This window comes from Mesocricetus auratus, unplaced genomic scaffold (genome assembly GCF_017639785.1).
Source record: "Mesocricetus auratus isolate SY011 unplaced genomic scaffold, BCM_Maur_2.0 Super-Scaffold_100010, whole genome shotgun sequence".
Taxonomy (NCBI): Eukaryota; Metazoa; Chordata; class Mammalia; order Rodentia; family Cricetidae; genus Mesocricetus; species Mesocricetus auratus.
Window position 1 is genome coordinate 47,688,484 of NW_024429194.1, and position 16,896 is coordinate 47,705,379.

The 16,896-nt window shown below is 39.7% G+C and overlaps 1 protein-coding gene across 1 annotated transcript in view; it reads right to left on the minus strand.

The window, feature by feature from the left end:
• The window catches only part of Fam117b (family with sequence similarity 117 member B), a 79,342-nt gene that overhangs the window by 31,287 nt on the left and 31,159 nt on the right, over nucleotides 1-16,896 (minus strand). Inside the window, exons 2-3 of the mRNA XM_040753531.1 lie at nucleotides 14,353-14,504; nucleotides 7,453-7,545 (exon numbers count right to left, since the gene is read on the minus strand). Of these exons, the coding sequence (XP_040609465.1) occupies nucleotides 7,453-7,545; nucleotides 14,353-14,504 (245 nt within the window). The remainder of the gene's footprint in view (nucleotides 1-7,452; nucleotides 7,546-14,352; nucleotides 14,505-16,896) is intronic.

The following is a 16,896-nucleotide window of genomic DNA, read 5'->3' on the forward strand; positions in this document are numbered from 1 at the left end:
CTAATTGATATATATATATATCACATATGTATGTATAAATTTCCTTTAAAGAGAAACAGAAGTATATTCAACACTATCCTTAATCTTGAATTTTCTCAAGAATCAAACAGAGTTCTCAGCATTTAAATTGTGGTTAAAAATAATTTATTCTTGCCTGGCAGTGGTGGTGCACGCCTTTAATCGGGAGGCAGAGGCAGGAGGATCTCTGTGAGTTCGAGGCCAGCCTGGTCTACAAAGAGAGTCTCAGGACAGCCTCCAAAGCCACAGAGAAACCCTGTCTCAAAAAACCAAAAAGAAAAAAAATTAACTTATTCTTTTGTTGCCTTTACCATTAATCAATTTTTTATTTAGAATCCTTTATTGAGCTTCAAAAAAATTTGTTTTGGTTTTTGAGATAGAATTTTTCTTTGTAACAGCCCTGGCTGTCCTGGAACTTGTTCTATAGACCAGGTTGGCCTCATATTCATACAAGATCTACCTACCCTCTGCCCCATGACTTTTGGTTCTAAAGGAATGCACCTCCACCAAATACAAAAACTACGTGATATTTACAAACCAAGCCAAGTGTGCTGCTAATTTTAATGAGAACTATCCTCCACTGGCTCATGTGTCTGGTCCCGGCAGGTGGTGCTGTTTGAGAAGGGAATCTTTAGGAGGTGAGCCTTTATGGAGGAAGTATATCACTGGGGGCAGGCTTTGAGCTCTTATAGACACGTTCTGCTTTCTATGTTTTAATGAACTATGATCAGCCTGTTTCTTTGTCCATATTCATCCTCCCTCCCTCCTTCCCACTCTCTTCCCTCTCACCTTAAGCCCAGATAAACTTTTTTTTATCAAGTTGTTTTTGGTCAAAGTTTTTATCAGAGCAACAGGAAGGAAACTAGAAGAAAGCCAAGCCATGTAATATACTTAATATAAAATCTTTACGTAACAAATACAATTTATTGTTTTCTCAGCCAGGATCTCATTACCGAAATGTATTAACTACTTCTGTATTGCTGTGATAAAATATCATGGCCGAGTTTGCAGTTCTAGAGAGATAAGGGCCCATGGTGGTAGAGCACAGCACAGTGACAGGACAACAGGAACAAGAGCTGAGAGCTTACATCTTTTATTACAAGCATGAAGCAGAGAGCAAAGTGGGAATGACATGACTTTGAAGCCTCAAAGCCCATTCCCAGTGACATGCATTCTCCAGAAGGCCACAGCTCCTAAACCTACCCCCCCATCAGTGTCATCAACTGGAGACAAAGTATTCAAAGGCATGAGATTATGGGAGACACCTCATTCAAACTACCACACCAAGGCTAGCCTTCAAGTCTTGATCCTCCTGCTTCCTCTTCCCAAGTGCTGGGATTCCATGCATATGCCACCATACCTGGCTACAAACACAGTTTCAATGGCTATCTCATTATTATCCTTCGAATGCGCTTTTCTCATTTACTTCTACTATGGGTGAAATGCAATGCCATTAATTACAGACACAGAAAACAGTAATCAAAACACTGAGTCATCTATATTCCAGTTGATTATGTTGAAGCTGGACAGTGGTGGTCCACACCTTTAATCCCAGCACTCAGGAGGCAGAGGCAGGTAGATCTCTATGAGTTCCAGGCCAGTCTTAGTCTACAGAGTTCCATGACAGCTCCAAAGCAAAGCTACAGAGAAACCATGTCTCGAAAAACGAAACAGAAAGGAAGGAAGGAGGGAGGGAGGGAGGGAGGGAGGGAGGGAGGGAGGGAGGGAAGGAGGGAGGGTTATGCAGAGTTACTAAATCTCAAAAGCACTATCATATGCAGAAATGTCAGTTTCTTAAACATTATAAATATAATGTCTGTATATATTTCTAGGTACATACAGATTCTATTTAATACAAGTCTTGCATCATCAGGTTAATAACACACATATTTCCTAGCAAGGGCTAGATGGCCTGAGCGGGCAGCTGGACATGGATGAACTAGCAGGCAGCAGGGGCGGTCTCTAGGATCTATTTTGCCACTGGAAGTTCCCCCACAAACTCCTAGAAAGTGTAACCTCCTCCATTACCCTCCTTCCTGATTCCTAGTCCCCAGTTGTGCATAAATCCACCATGACCCCAAAAGGGGAGACTAAGCAGTGCTGCTGCGGCTTTGGCCACTTGCCACGGCTGTCTTCTCTGTTCTGAGACTGTTCTGGTCACTGAATTCAATTTAGCAGGGATTCAGATGTCTTTTAGATATGATAATGCTAGAATACTGTTTTATGCTATTCTGCTTAATGAAAAGCTAGCTATGGAATTGGGTTATGGTTCCTGCTTCTTTTTTAAAAGTTTTCTGTCTAAGGCAGGTGAGCCAGTTGATGTTATGACAAGAAAGAGAGCAAAACAAAGCAGCCAAAAAGAAAAAGACTGCTGGCTTCACTTGACTTTCTAAGACTTTTGCTAAAATACAAATTTAATCTCAAGATTTATAAAACTATTATATGAACTTTCTATACCTTAAGATTTATAAATTTATTAGGTATGACTAAAGATTTATAAAGTCTATGACAAAAGACTTAAAACTTACTTAACAAGGGTTGATACTTTAAAATCTATACATTTTAAAGTAATTTACTATAAGATACTGTGTATATAACTTGGATAATGGCCTATAACTACACCTTCTCTAAAAAAGAAACTAATAGGTCTTCTGGGTATCAACTTTATCTCAAATGTCATGGAATAAACCAAGGGCTTATCCTTAAATGTCCCAAGTTCACTGCATCTGCATTTATCAAGTCAAAGATGCTTTCATTTAATCTATGCAAAAAATCTTCTAATAATTTTGTCAATTCTAGTCTACACTTTAAATAGAGAACTAAGTCTTTAAAAATCATTTTAAGAAAGTCAAGACAAAAATGCTGCCAAAAGCAGAACGAAGAGAAGAGATAACAGAAACTGTCTCGTGGGGAAAAACTAGCTCAGGCACCCCCAGGTTTAGGGCTGCTTGCATCTCTGGTCAGATCTTGATGTCAACCTGACACTCACTAGCAGGGACCAGCATTCCTGTTGTGTCTTCTGATTAATACATAACTTAGAAGAAGTAGCAGAGGTTTAATGTCATGGTATAGGATACAGCCAGGGTCCTGGACAAAGATAGCAAAAATCTATGTTACTGTAGATAAAAGATTTTTAAAAAAGCTAAAGAATTAGGGCCACAAAACCTCGTTTCTTTCTGGTAAAGCACACAGGCCAAGGAAAATCTGTCACTGTGCCCAGGAAGCTTCTGCCTCTACCAAGGGTTACTTCTTCTTTGTTATTTTCATGTCAAAAGGACTTTTGCTGCCAGAATGTTACATGAAATGATTTTTTGGTAGCCTTAGAGATCTACAAATATGAATGTGATTTTCATCAACTGAAGAGCCAATGGATAACTTAAAAGGTCCTCATAGAAGCAGGCTCCTACACTAAGGTTCTAGATAAAAAGGGCTAAGAAGACTGGCGTTGGTGGCGCACGCCTTTAATCCCAGCACTTTGGAGGCAGACGCAGGTGGATCTCTGTGAGTTCAAGGCCAGCCTGGTCTACAAAGAGATTCTCAGGACAGCCTCCAAAGCCACAGAGAAACCCTGTCTCAAAAAACCAAAAAAGAAAGAAAAAAAGGGAGCTAAAAAGGGCTCCACAGTCCAACAGTAGGAAGAAGATGGAGAAACAACAGAAAGTAAAAAGAAGGGGAATGAGGATTTCAGAAGTGCTGGTCCCACAGGGATATGTAGAGCAAAGATAGCATCTTATGCTCCATATTTCCTTGGAACAAAGATGCTGACTTTGGTAATGTGTGCAAGCCTGTTGCTGGCTCTACAAAACTACATGACAGTATAAAAGTCAAGATACCTGGATGTGCAGGTGCTGGTTATTGGAGGAAAATTAAGCAAAAGCTAAGGACGGGTTCTTACTGCTAGACATATCAATGGTTACTGTTTCCTTTCAAATTCTACTGGGCACACAGCACACCCTGTCTAAAACAAGTTCAATGTTTCTAAGGGTTAATATTAAATTAAAATGCTAATCAATTTAAAACTAAGCTTGAATCCCAATCTTATAAAAAGCGACTAATTTGTTATATATAGACTGCTAAAACGTGGGTTAATAGTCACCTTTATAAATGACCAAATTCTCTAATATGTTCAGAACATGCTTGTAGTCATGCTGTGTACAAATGGAATTTATTTACAGAAATAAGCTTCATTTAGTCTCCTATGCATGTTTTTTGGAATTTAGCCTAAAGCAAATAACTAAAAACAAAGTTTACTTAAATCAGGTATACTGAATAGATGGTCCTCAAAACTTTTCAGAGATCTGCTTAAAATGTTTAATTTAAAAAACAAAACAAAAACCCTTCCTATGATAGACAGAGATGCCAAGTGCTAGCAGCAATAAGGTCTCCAAAGACGACAATGGGCACAGACCTGGACTGTGACACTTACCACTGGAAAACACTGCCCTGTGCCTCGTCTGCAGCCAAGGCACTGCACAAACTGTGAATACTGTTGGGTTGACTGCCCTACAATGCCTAAGTCATAGTGGAGACAACTGTCCCAAGTTCCTTCTCCACAGGGAAATCTCTCAGACCTTAGAGTCTGGCAGCCTTAAGGCCTACACTGTCCTGTGTGACTGTCAAAAACTGACCTTTGCCCCCAGCAACACTACTCCTGGAGCCTACTAGGGTGATCATCCAGGCAGCCAGTAAGTCTCTGTAATTTTTTGTTTGTTTTTTATCAAGACAGGGTTTCTCTGTGTAGCCTTGGCTGTCCTGGAACTTGCTCTGTAGACCAGGATGGCCTCGAACTCAGAGATCTGCCTGCCTCTGGCTTCCTAGGCACTGGAATTAAAAGTATGTGTCACCACGGCCAACAACTTATACTATATTTAAAGGAACTTGTTTTGCAATGACTGCTCTCAATAATCAACTACTTATGTCTCATGGTAAATAATTGATTAAAAAAGATTTTAGATGTATATAAGTTCTGACAGCTTAAGAAAATATTCTAGCCAGGCGGTGGTGGCGCACGCCTTTAATCCCAGCACTCGGGAGGCAGAGGCAGGCGGATCTCTGTGAGTTGAAGGCCAGGCTAGACCGATAGCCTCCGAAACAATACAGAGAAACCCTGTCTCGTAAAAACAAAAAAAAAAAAAACAAAAAAAAAGAAAATATTCTAAAATAAATACAAGTTATTAAAGGTCTAAGGATATAAAAAACATTTAAATAAATTACAAAAATCTAAGAAAAACAATTTAGGATATAAATGCAAGTTACTCTAGACTATTATTATACTAAGATTTCTAAGGTTCAGAGTTAACATTGATTAACAGAGTTCTGGTAAGATGGTAAAGCACTGATTACTATTATCAAGTCACAATCTCAAGATTTTAATTTCCTTTGGTTGTCTTCTAAACATAGATTTGAAGATGCTTCTCATCATGCTAAAAACATAAGCCCAATCTATATCCAGCCCTCTGGACAATACAGAATGTTCATGCTTTTTAACCCAAAGCCATAGCATAGCTTTTGCTATGACTCAAACATATGAGTCTACTCCAGCTGTTTTATAAGCACCTGTTAGCTACTTTTTCTACAATGAGGATTTCAGTACAGACTGCAAACAATGCTGATATTAATGGATCATGAGTAAACCTGTCAATCAACAGTTTCCCCACCTGCCTGCTCCATAAGGTGAAAGCCGCTCCCCCATGGTTTTGGGACTCCTTCCCTCCCTCAACCACCAGGTCCTGGAGGTTCCAAATATAAAAGTTTCCCCAAGTTCTTTAACTTTAACATCTGTCCCTAGTCTGTGTCTGTCTTGGTGGGATTCCACCTGGCTAATAGACACCATTCAGAAATCAGCTGGGGACTGCTAACTGCTCCAAGGGTGATTTACACCACACCAGTCTCAAGTAGTGCACAAAATCAGAAAACCCTAAACTGGCTGAAAACTGATGCGGACCAGTCCAACCAATATTATTGCTCACTGTCTTTTCTGCTGGGTCAACAAACTAGACCCCTCTGACGAATACCTCATTGCCCGAATCCCCTCCCAGCCTTTGATTAATAGTCCAGTCTCTCTGGGCCTGACAATGACACCTTCATTTCAGCAGGAAGCAGTTGAAGAAGAGAATATATTGCCCCTTGTCCTCAACAAAGGCTGGAATGTTCAATCCAAAGAAAACTCTGACAAAGAGGACAAAATGACTATACATAGAATGCCCATTGGCATACCTGGCTGCATCATTATCAGAAAGGTACCTGTTGAAACCAAACAGACCAAGATCTATCAACAGGTATATCATTAGCTAAAATAGTTCTACAATGTGATAAGACACTCAACTTGCTCTATATAAAACAAAGAGGTGGCTTTAAGAAAAATTTATATTTTTATTCATATTGTCAAGCACCTAAAATGTGTCGACGAACTTACAGAGCTCACGGCTGGATTAACCCACACATGAGCTCCTCCCGCCTGGAGACGATGTTCACAGAAAAGGAGCCAGAAGACGAGGTTGCACAGAAAAAGATATGCCAGAAAAAACTGAAGAAACAAAAACTTACGGCATGGGAATAAATTCAGCATAAAATACATGCAGATAAAAGTAGAAAAAAAAGAGAAAAATGTATTTTCTATGCTAACCAATCAGACATAAATAGAGAAAAGCTAGTCACAATGCAATTTTTGTCTCTCACGAAATAGAAAATGTTCAGATACTTACCCTCTGCTGGCATTATCAGATCATACAACATACAACAGATATAAGTGAAAGGGATACATAAGGCAAGGGGGGAATGGAGGAGTAGCCTGACTCCAACCTAATGATGAACTCCAAGCTCATTTCTGTTTGCTGCAAAATTCAAAATGACATGTTTCTGTAATCTGACACCCTCCCCACCCTATAATCACACCTTGAATATACCCTGATAAAATATGTGCTGCCAAATAATTTTGAAATTCCTCCGGAACTCCCAACCCTTGAAAACCCCCTAGGCCTTGCAGTTTTGAGGAGCTATAGACCCTACTTTTTCCTATGTTCAATGCTACATTTTCAAACCCTGCTTTAGGGTGATAGCCCTTTCTGACAGAAAATAAGGCTTGCTTAATTTGACCAAAGACTTTGGGTGCCGGTCTTTACTCTCTTCCTATGAGATTAACAGGAGGCATAAGAAAGACAGATGGGGCTCACTGGTCAGTAGGTACAACTACAACAGAGAGCGGTTCAGTCAGAGACCTTATCTCAAAATTGCAGAGTGAAAAGTAGCCAACATCTGATATTGACCTCTGACCTCCTCATGTTCATGCACAGGCATGCATACCCTCTACAAAAGCGCACACACATATATACCTTTCCAGTACTAGGAAAATGACAAATCTTTGCAGTACACAACTTTAAACAACTAGCCAATTGGAAAAGCCAAATTTCTGCTTTCATGGAACATTCTACTGACCTCTTTAAGCTGTTCTGTGCTGCCCCAGGATGCTGAGCGCTTATGAGATCCTTTCTTCTTTTCAGCATACTCTTCAGCCCACGCACTCTCCGTCTATTGTGGAGGGAAAATAAAACAGTTATTTTAACAAAAAATATTTAGGACTATTGCATCAGACTTTTTCCTATTAAATATTGTATGCTACATAAAAATTGTATTATTAGACATATTTTTTGTTTTTTTGTTTTGTTTTGTTTTGTTTTTGTTTGTTTTTATGAGACAGGGTTTCTCTGTATTGTTCTGGAGGCTGTCGGTCCAGCCCGGTCTCGAACTCACAGAGATCCGCCTGCCTCTGCCTCCGCCTCCCGAGTGCTGGGATTAAAGGCGTGCGCCACCACCGCCTGGTGACATATTTTAATTTTTGAAGATTTTATTTTACTTGTGTAAGTGTCTTACCTGTGTGTGCTTATGGATGATTGTGAGTTACCATGTGGGTGCAAGAACAGTGCTCTTAAGCACTGAGCCATGCCTCCAGCATATTTTAAATACCTTAAACTTAAAAGTCTCTTAGCACTAGTTAATTATAATAAATGCTTTAACCTCTCTTTCACTTCCAATACTAATAAGATCAGTCTTACCTTTGCAAATCTGTAAGTACACCGTTAACAGAGCAGAGTATTAAGGCATAGTAGCAATAGTTAATATTCCTGTGTTCTTAGGCTGGGTGAGATAGTACACACCTTTAATCTCAGCACTCTGCATGACGGAATGCTGTCTATGTGCTGAATTCACTCTGGGCTAGTGAGTTGCAGGTCTCTTTTCTCTCTGTCACATCACTGTTTCCTGTCCAGTTTCTGTTCCCTTTACCTTCAGAAAGATTCTTTCCTCTGATGGTCCCTCAGAAGCAAAGTAGTGTTAGCTTTGTCTTTCTACTGCCTTATTCCTGAAACGCATATATCTGAGAGCTTTTAAAACCTTTATTTGGGGAAAAGGATGTTCATTGGTTAAGAGTACCTGATGCCCTTTTAGAGGAGTGGAGTTCAGTTCCTGATCTTTTGGACTCTGGGGTACCTACACATATTATGTGCACCACACACATAATTTTTTTTAAAAGGTAAAACTAAATCTAAAAACAAAGACAAAAAAAATAATCTCAGTACTCGGGAGACAGAGGCAGGCAGATCTCTGTGAGTTCTCTCTGGTCTACAAAGTGAGTTAGTTGTAGGAAAGACAGGACTACATAGAGACCTACCTGTCTTGAGAAGAAGAAAAAAAAAGATTGCTGTGTTTTTATGTACTAGGCACTGTTAAGCGGTCCATAAATTTTGAAGATAAAGATACTATGACAATGAGAAGTTTATATACAGTGTCTAGGTTCTCAAGGCTAGGAAGCCGGAAAGTTTAAAAGTAACTTAAACTGATACTATCTTTAGTAGTGCATAAAGTATGTGTATAGGACATTCTCAAGAACATCAATTTTTAATGGCTATACCAAATTTGGAGTTTAAGTTTCAGAAAATATAAATGCCAAGTAAATTCTTGATACAAGAAAATATGCTCAGCCAGATGGTGGTGGCACATGCCTTTAATCCCAGCACTCTGGAGGCAGAGTGAGTTCGAGACCAGCCTGGTCTGCAGAGTGAGTGCCAGAGAAATACTGTCTCAAAACATCCAAAAAGGAAAAGAAAATATGCTCAACCTCATGAATAATATGAGAAATCAAGCTTAAACTGAACTATGACTAGGAAAAACTTGGTAACATAAACATTCCTACATTGTTGGTGAAGGTATAAATTAGGACAGTCTTCTGGGACTTTGGCAACTGGTGCCAGTTTTAAATCACATACTGTTTGACGATTCAAGTCCTCTTCTGGTCATTTACCCTGTAGATATATGAAGCGTTCAGCTCTGTGCATGTGCATGCACCTATATGTTCATGTGAAAGCGAGGACACATGTGGAGGCGAGAGGACAGCCTCAACTGAAAACTCCTCAGGAGCATTTCATCTTATTTTCTGAGATATTCCCTTACTGCCTTGGGATTCACCAAGCAGGCAACACTGGCCAGCCAGCAATCCCAGGGATCTGCCTGTCTCTGCCTCCTCAGAACTGGGGTTATAAGCATGTGCCAGCTTTTTTTCCGTTTTTTGTCGTTTTTCTTTTTTTTCCCCCTCCAGTTTTTCTGTATAGTCCTAACTGTCCTGAAATTCACTATGTAGACCAGGCTGGCATCACACTCACAGATCTGCTTGCCTCTGACTCCCCAGTGCTGGAATTAAGGCATATTCCACCACTGCCTGGCCATTACCACCTTTTTGGCCTTGGTTCTGGAGCTCAAATTCATGTCCTCACATTTGCAGAGCAAGCACATTACCCACTGAGCTATTTATCTCCCTGTCCCTCAAATGCACACCTTTACAAAGGAAGGTGTTACAACATTCCTTATAACACTGTTCTCACATAAAAGACCTGACTGACACACACAAACTGATGGTTTAAAAGAAAATGGCCCCCAAAGTAAGAGGCACTATGGGTAGGCGTGACTTTTTTGGAGAGGGTATGGCCTTGTTGGAGGAAATGTATCACTGTGAGGGTGGGCTTTGAAGTTCCCTATCCTCAGCACACTGCCCAGTGTCTCTGTTGACTTCCTGTTGTCTGCAAGATGTAGGACTCTCAGCTACTTCGGTATCACATCTGTCTGCATGCTGCCATGCTCCCCACATGATGATAACAGATTGAACCTCTGAAGCTGTAAGGTGGGCCACCCCAATTAATTGTTTTCTTTTTAAGAGTTGTTATAGTCATGGTGTCTTTTCACAGTAATGAAAACCCTAAGATACAAACCATATTTATTTAGGCTTGGCTCCACATTTTCAACAGAATCCTATTCGGCTATTGAAAAATGAATACGATACACACACACACACACAATCTTTAAATGTACTTTGTAAAAAATGCAAGACTTAATATGGCATATATGGGAACTGTCCACTACCTGTAATTGTTACAGAAAATGCACATGTTAAATAAACTATTTCTGTAAGAATATGTGCAAGGTTGGGGATGGGTGCAGCTCAGCTGGTGGAGTACTTGCCTAGTATGCACAAGGTCTGAGTTTGTGCCTTTCCAACGCTTCATAAATCAGACTAGTGGTTCATTCAAACCTCAGGAGGTAAAGGTGGGAAGATTAGAAACTCAAGGTCATCTTTAGCTATACAGGAACTTAGAACCCATCCTCTGATGAGTGCCCATGTCTTTCTGTTATATTTTGTTCATAAAAAATATCCGTGGTACCAAAAGAAACTGATTGTTAATGGCCCCTTGTTGGGAAAAGACTCTGCAGTGTACTCTTTTGTACCTCTTGAATTTTTTCCTATATAAATATATAATTTATTCAAAACAATAGTGTTTTTAAAATTACTCTTCAGTTTGGCAATTTGGGCATTCTTAACATACTACTTACTAATTATAAAATGGTCTACTTTTAGATGGAAATAAAAGTAAAAGGTTTTCCAAAATCAAGAAATTGTAATCCCAACTAGTCATCTGCCCAGGCCTAGCTCCCTACATTGAAGAGGACTCCACTCTGACAATGGACCCTAACACTGAATCTCAAGACTCAGTTCCCACAGTGACCACCATGTCATTCTAAATTCCACTTCCCACTGGGGGCCTCCAACTGACCCTGCTGTGTTTATGCTTTCTCACACGGGGGTCTACAGACTCTATGTCAATTGTCAAAACACCTGTAACACCAGGCATAGTGGCACACAAAAGGAGCACTTTCTGAGCTTGAGACCAGACTGATTTATGCAGGGAGTTGTAGGCCAACGAAGGATGCTAGTAAGACTTTGTCTCAAAAACAAAAAACCCCAGAACAATAACAAAAATACCAACCTACAAATGAAACCACAGAGCATAGAATATCCACACTAAACAAAAACAAAATTAATGATGCTCAGTATTAAAACTTTTAAATATGAAAATATAGCATAATTATACAGCATAATTCACAAGGTTCAGTGACTACATGTTGGTAATTAAACACCAAGCCTAAATCCTACATCAGTTATAAAATGTGACAACTCAGAGAAATTACTTATCCCTTATGAATTTGATTTATCTGCTTTCAAAAGAAATGAACTACAGGAATGTATATGTCTTAAATTTTATTATCTATTTATATAAGTACATGTAGATAAGTGTGGGTATGTTTGGGAGTGTCACAGAACTGTGTGGAGATCAGAAGACAACTTGTGGGAGCTGGTTCTCCTCTTCCAGCATGAGAGTCTGGGGGACTGAATTCAAGCCATTAGGCAATGGTGGCAAGCACTTTTACCCACTGAGGCATCACGCTGGCCCAGAAGTAGATATCTCTAAGCTTTAAACTGGCAGGACATGTGAGGGGGAGGTTGGGCCAGCATGGAGTGCAGCATCTGGAGATCACCACCTGTCTCCTTCCTAGTGTATTAGTTCTTCCACCAGAAAATGCTTGATCAATATCTGTAGTTCCAGTTTCAAAACAAAGAAGTAGCAAATTTTCAGTTTTCTTTGAATTATTTATCAGAAGATAATGAGTCAAGAGACTGACTGAGAAGTTTAAACACGATACAGTGGTGAGTGAAAGCAGTGCTGTTCTTAGGACTCTAAACCTCAAAATAAAAGAAATTATTAACACAGGCACTGCTGCACCAAGTAATTGAACATAGCTCAGAATATTGATTAAAAGATCAGCTTTTGCCTGTTCTTCCTCAGAAGATTGTGGCTAAATTCAATTCACCTAATGGTGCCAGAAAAATTCATGTTGAATATTTGCAACCCATCATCATAGGAGACTTTATTGCAAACCTACAAGAAGGTTTAGGACAGCAACTAAGAAGAATAATTTATTTTTAAGCTGGGTGTGGTGGTACACAAACTTTAGTTCCAGCATTTGGGAGGCAGAGGCAGAAGAGATGAGTTTTGAGGCCAGCCTGGTCCACACAGAGTTCCAGGACAGCCAGGCCAATCAGAGAAACCCTGTGTTGAAAAACAAGCAAGAATAACTTATTTTGGAGACTGGGGTATACAGTTTGGTCTCCTGGGAACTGTTTCTGTTTGAATAAAGAAAAATTTTGTCCCATCCTTTATAGCATATAAGCAACAAATGATAAAAATAGAGCAAAACTGGTGCATGAATTCTTCCATCAACTAGAACTGAGTGTCATGCAGGCATTTTCACTGTGGCAAGCTCACAAAGGCTCATAACATAGTGTGTTCTTACTAATACTGCAGGAGACCCTAGCCCATGGACCCTGAGATAAAGAGAGGTTCAAGGAAACCCAAACACACACAAGTGATGTGTTACTATGTAGAAAAAACAAATGGAAACTGTACTAATTTTCCTCTCTGCTTTGCACGGAGTATAGCAGTTACATATTTTAAGTAAAGAGTTCTATGGAACCCTTTTTAACTATTTCAGAAAAGAATGCTTTCTGAGGAACAGACTCATTTCATTTCTTTCCTTTAGTTGCCCCTGGAGCAAATACTTCAGAGCAACCAACCCTAAGCCCAACCATCTGACCTAATGGAAGGACTTGGCTTCAAGAGTATCCTCCCAGAAAACACAGGAATACCTGGAATCCTAGATACCCACATGGAAATTCTAAACCACCCCAAATTGTGTGTGCTAGCCTTTGAACAAAATGATTCTCTTCAAAAATTCTGGGATGCATTATTAGCAGCTACTAACAGTATAAACTTGAAATCCACAATGGAGACATCAATTGGCTGATTCCCAACAATATTAAGTCTTTATTTTTTTGTTTTTGTTTTTTTGTTGTTGTTGTTGTTTTTCGAGACAGGGTTTCTTTGTGGCTTTGGACTGGAACTAGCTCTTGTAGACCAGGCTGGTCTCGAATTCACAGAGATCCACCTGCCTCTGCCTCTCGAGTACTGGGATTAAAGGTGTGCGCCACCAACGCCCAGCAATATTAAGTCTTGAAAGTCTTTCATTTTCCATTAACAAAAAGGCAATATTGTGCTGCTGGTGCACTGTTTTGCAAAGTTCTGTCAGTACTTACTAGGTCAGGTATAACCCTGAGAAAACAGCAACAGTAAGGCAGACACAGCTTCACCTTACCAGGAGTCACTATCTAGTAAGTATGAAAAACACTGATACAGAATTATACAAAGATTTAATTAATTACAATGTAATACTATAAAAAGAAACTCCTAACTAGCATGCAATCATGAAATGCCTGTACAATACTGGACTTCAATTCTTTAACTATAAATCAGTTTATGAATGATTGTCTAAGACCCCTTTAATGAATCAGTTTTATAAATGCAAAAGTATGAAACTTCACTCTCGGACTTCATTTTGAGAGGTTTACATTTATGGAACTGATTAGCAATGGGGGCAGTGGACAAGCTTACTAACGGCACATTGCTGACGACTTGCATTTTATTCCCAGAGTTCATATAAAGGTGGAAAGAGAGAACTGACTCCACAGAGTTGTGCTCTCATTTCCATATGTGCTCTATGGCATAAGAATGCAGACTCAAATACACATACACACACACACACACAATAAATTAAAAAGAATATAGCAATAGAATACAGTTTCCCAATATGTGATGGATTTGACACAAAAATGTTAAATGCTATGCAGAGTAATCAAATTTAAGTCCAAAGTCCAGATATAAAAATACTGTGAAATTCTAACCTAATTTCTAAGTAATACATAGGGGAAAGCACACCCACAATTATCTGTCTGTATGGGAATTACTTCTGAGAACTTTTTGAGATGGACATTTCAAGGTGATATGACTTGGCAGATGATCTGGACACCAGGCCAGGTGACCTGCCAGGTGATATGCTTCTGAGGAGATTCTGATATACACTGAATGCTTCACAGTAGACCAAGGAAGAAAAACCTACCTGTGTAGCTTTGTCCCTCATGCAGGGTGCGGCTTGCCCTCGACTATCTCGGGGCCAGTGCCCAGCAAGGTATGGAGCTGCGAGTGTATCCAGGGAGGAAGTGCGTCTGATAATGCTGGAGGGGCTTGAGGAAGGTGGGCGTGTCTTATCACCTAGGTATAAAGCAAAAGTATTTTTAAAAAACAGTTTAGTAGGAAAGGAAAAACTAAGTCTTACACTTTACAGAAGTTCTTCAACCTAAATATGTAAAAGTAAACAAATAGGAACAAGCTAATGTGCAAAACCCAGGCTCAACCAAAACATGACCATAAAAACAAAACTCACGGCCGGGCATTGGTGGCGCATGCCTTTAATCCCAGCACTCGGGAGGCAGAGGCAGGCGGATCTCTGTGAGTTCGAGGCCAGCCTGGTCTACAGAGCGAGTTCCAGGACAGCCTCCAAAACTACACAGAGAAACCCTGTCTCAGGGAAAAAAAAAAACACAAAACTCAGTTGATTCCAAATGCCTATCTGCTATAATTTCGCTTATATGGTGTTTTGAAATAAGTAAATGCTGTTACTTCATAATCTATACCCTTCAGCCTAACATTTCTCTTTAACAACTAGCTATGCATACGTCTAACTCTGAGAAGACAAGTGGGAATGAAGACTCTTAAAAACCACAGAGTAAGCCGGGCGTTGGTGGCACACGCCTTTAGTCCCAGCACTCAGGAGGCAGAGGCAGGCGGATCTCTGTGAGTTCGAGGCCAGGCTGGACCGACAGCCTTCAAAACAGAGAAACCCTGTCTCGTAAAACCAAAAAAAAAAACAAAAAACAAAAAAAAAAAAAAAAAAAAAAAACCACAGAGTAAAAATCCTCAACTGGAGGGGCTGGAGAGATGGCTCAGAGGTTAAGAGCACTGGCTGCTCTTCCAGAGGTCCTGAGTTCAATTCTCAGCAACTACATGGTGGCTCACAGCCATCTGCAATTCAATCTGGTGCCCTCTTCTGGCATGTAGACAGAACACTGTATATGTAATAAATAAGTATTTCCAAAAAAAAAACCTCAACTGGAGAGGTATGAGCAGACAGCTAGCTACCCTTGCCAATAAAGCCTGATGACATGAGAAACCACATAAAGATGGAAGGAAAGAATCAACTCTACAAAGTTGTCTTTGGATCTTCACACATACACAAACTGGAACATGTGTGTGCCTATAACATATGTATCATAATACATATACATAATAAATAATTTTAAAAGGACTCCTGGGGTTGGACATACAGCTCAGCAATAAATAAAGCTCATACCTAACATGCATGAGGCCCTATAGTCAATCCTACTTCAAATACATAATTAAAAACAAAAGTAAAAGCCGGGCAGTGGTGTTGTACACTTTTAATACCAGCACACAGGAGGCAGAGGCAGAGGCAGGTGGATCTCTGTGAGTTCAAGGTCACACTGGTCTACAAAGTGAGTTCCAGCATAGGCTCCAAAGCTACACAGAGAAACCCTATCTCGAACCCCACACACACACTCAAGAAAAAGTAAAAAGAAAATCTGACAGATACATTAAACATTAAATAAAGTTTAAAGGAATTTGTAGGCTAGGGGTGATAGCATAAGTCTTTAATCCTAGCACCTGGTAGACTGAGGCAGGAGGATCTCTGTGAGTTTAAAGCCAGACTGGTCTACAACACAAGTTCTAGCCAGCAATGGCTATATAGTAAGCTCCTATCTGAAAACAAACACCAAAAACCAAAAAAGAGGGAGGGACTAAAAGAATGAATTAGAGAACTGAGAGATGTAAAAGAAATTACTCAAAAAGGTAACACAAACATGAAATAAAAATACAAATGGAACTTAAGAAATAGAGGAGGGAAACTAATGAGATATTTATTGCAATGTGTAAAACATGTAAATTCAAGAAGAGAAATCAGTAAGAAGAATGTTCAAAAAGATGATGATCATTTTCCAGAACTGATGAAAGGTATGTATGGTCTTCAGAATGAAACTGAAGTAGGATCTAGACATACCATGATTAAACTACATACTCCTACAGATTAAAAAAAAACAAACAAACAAAGGCAAACAGAAAACCCTTAAAGCCACACAAGAGGAAAAGAATGACTAGTTCTGTCAGCAAAAGCAGAGGGCAAGGGCTGAAGACAGTAATAACTTCAATGGAATAAGAAAACAATTTAAATTTGATACAAGATGGCTCATCAAGTAAAGCATTGTCACAAAGCCTGGCAACCTGTTCAATCCCAGGCCCACATGCTGAAAGCAGAAAACTGACTCATTCCCTCAAGTTGTTCTCCAACCTCCACACATCTGTTGTGGTACATGCACTCCCTCACTCACACACACAAAGGATAAAACCCTGATAATCAGACAAAGATGACTAACAACCAAAGACGATCCTTGACAAAATTATTTTTTAAGGAAAATAGCACAGAAAGAAGGAAACTAAAGAAGAGTCTAAGAAAATCCACAGCCAACCAAGCAGTAAGCTTGCGCAAAAGGTATTTGCAGTAACACAACACACAGTAACTATTAATTCA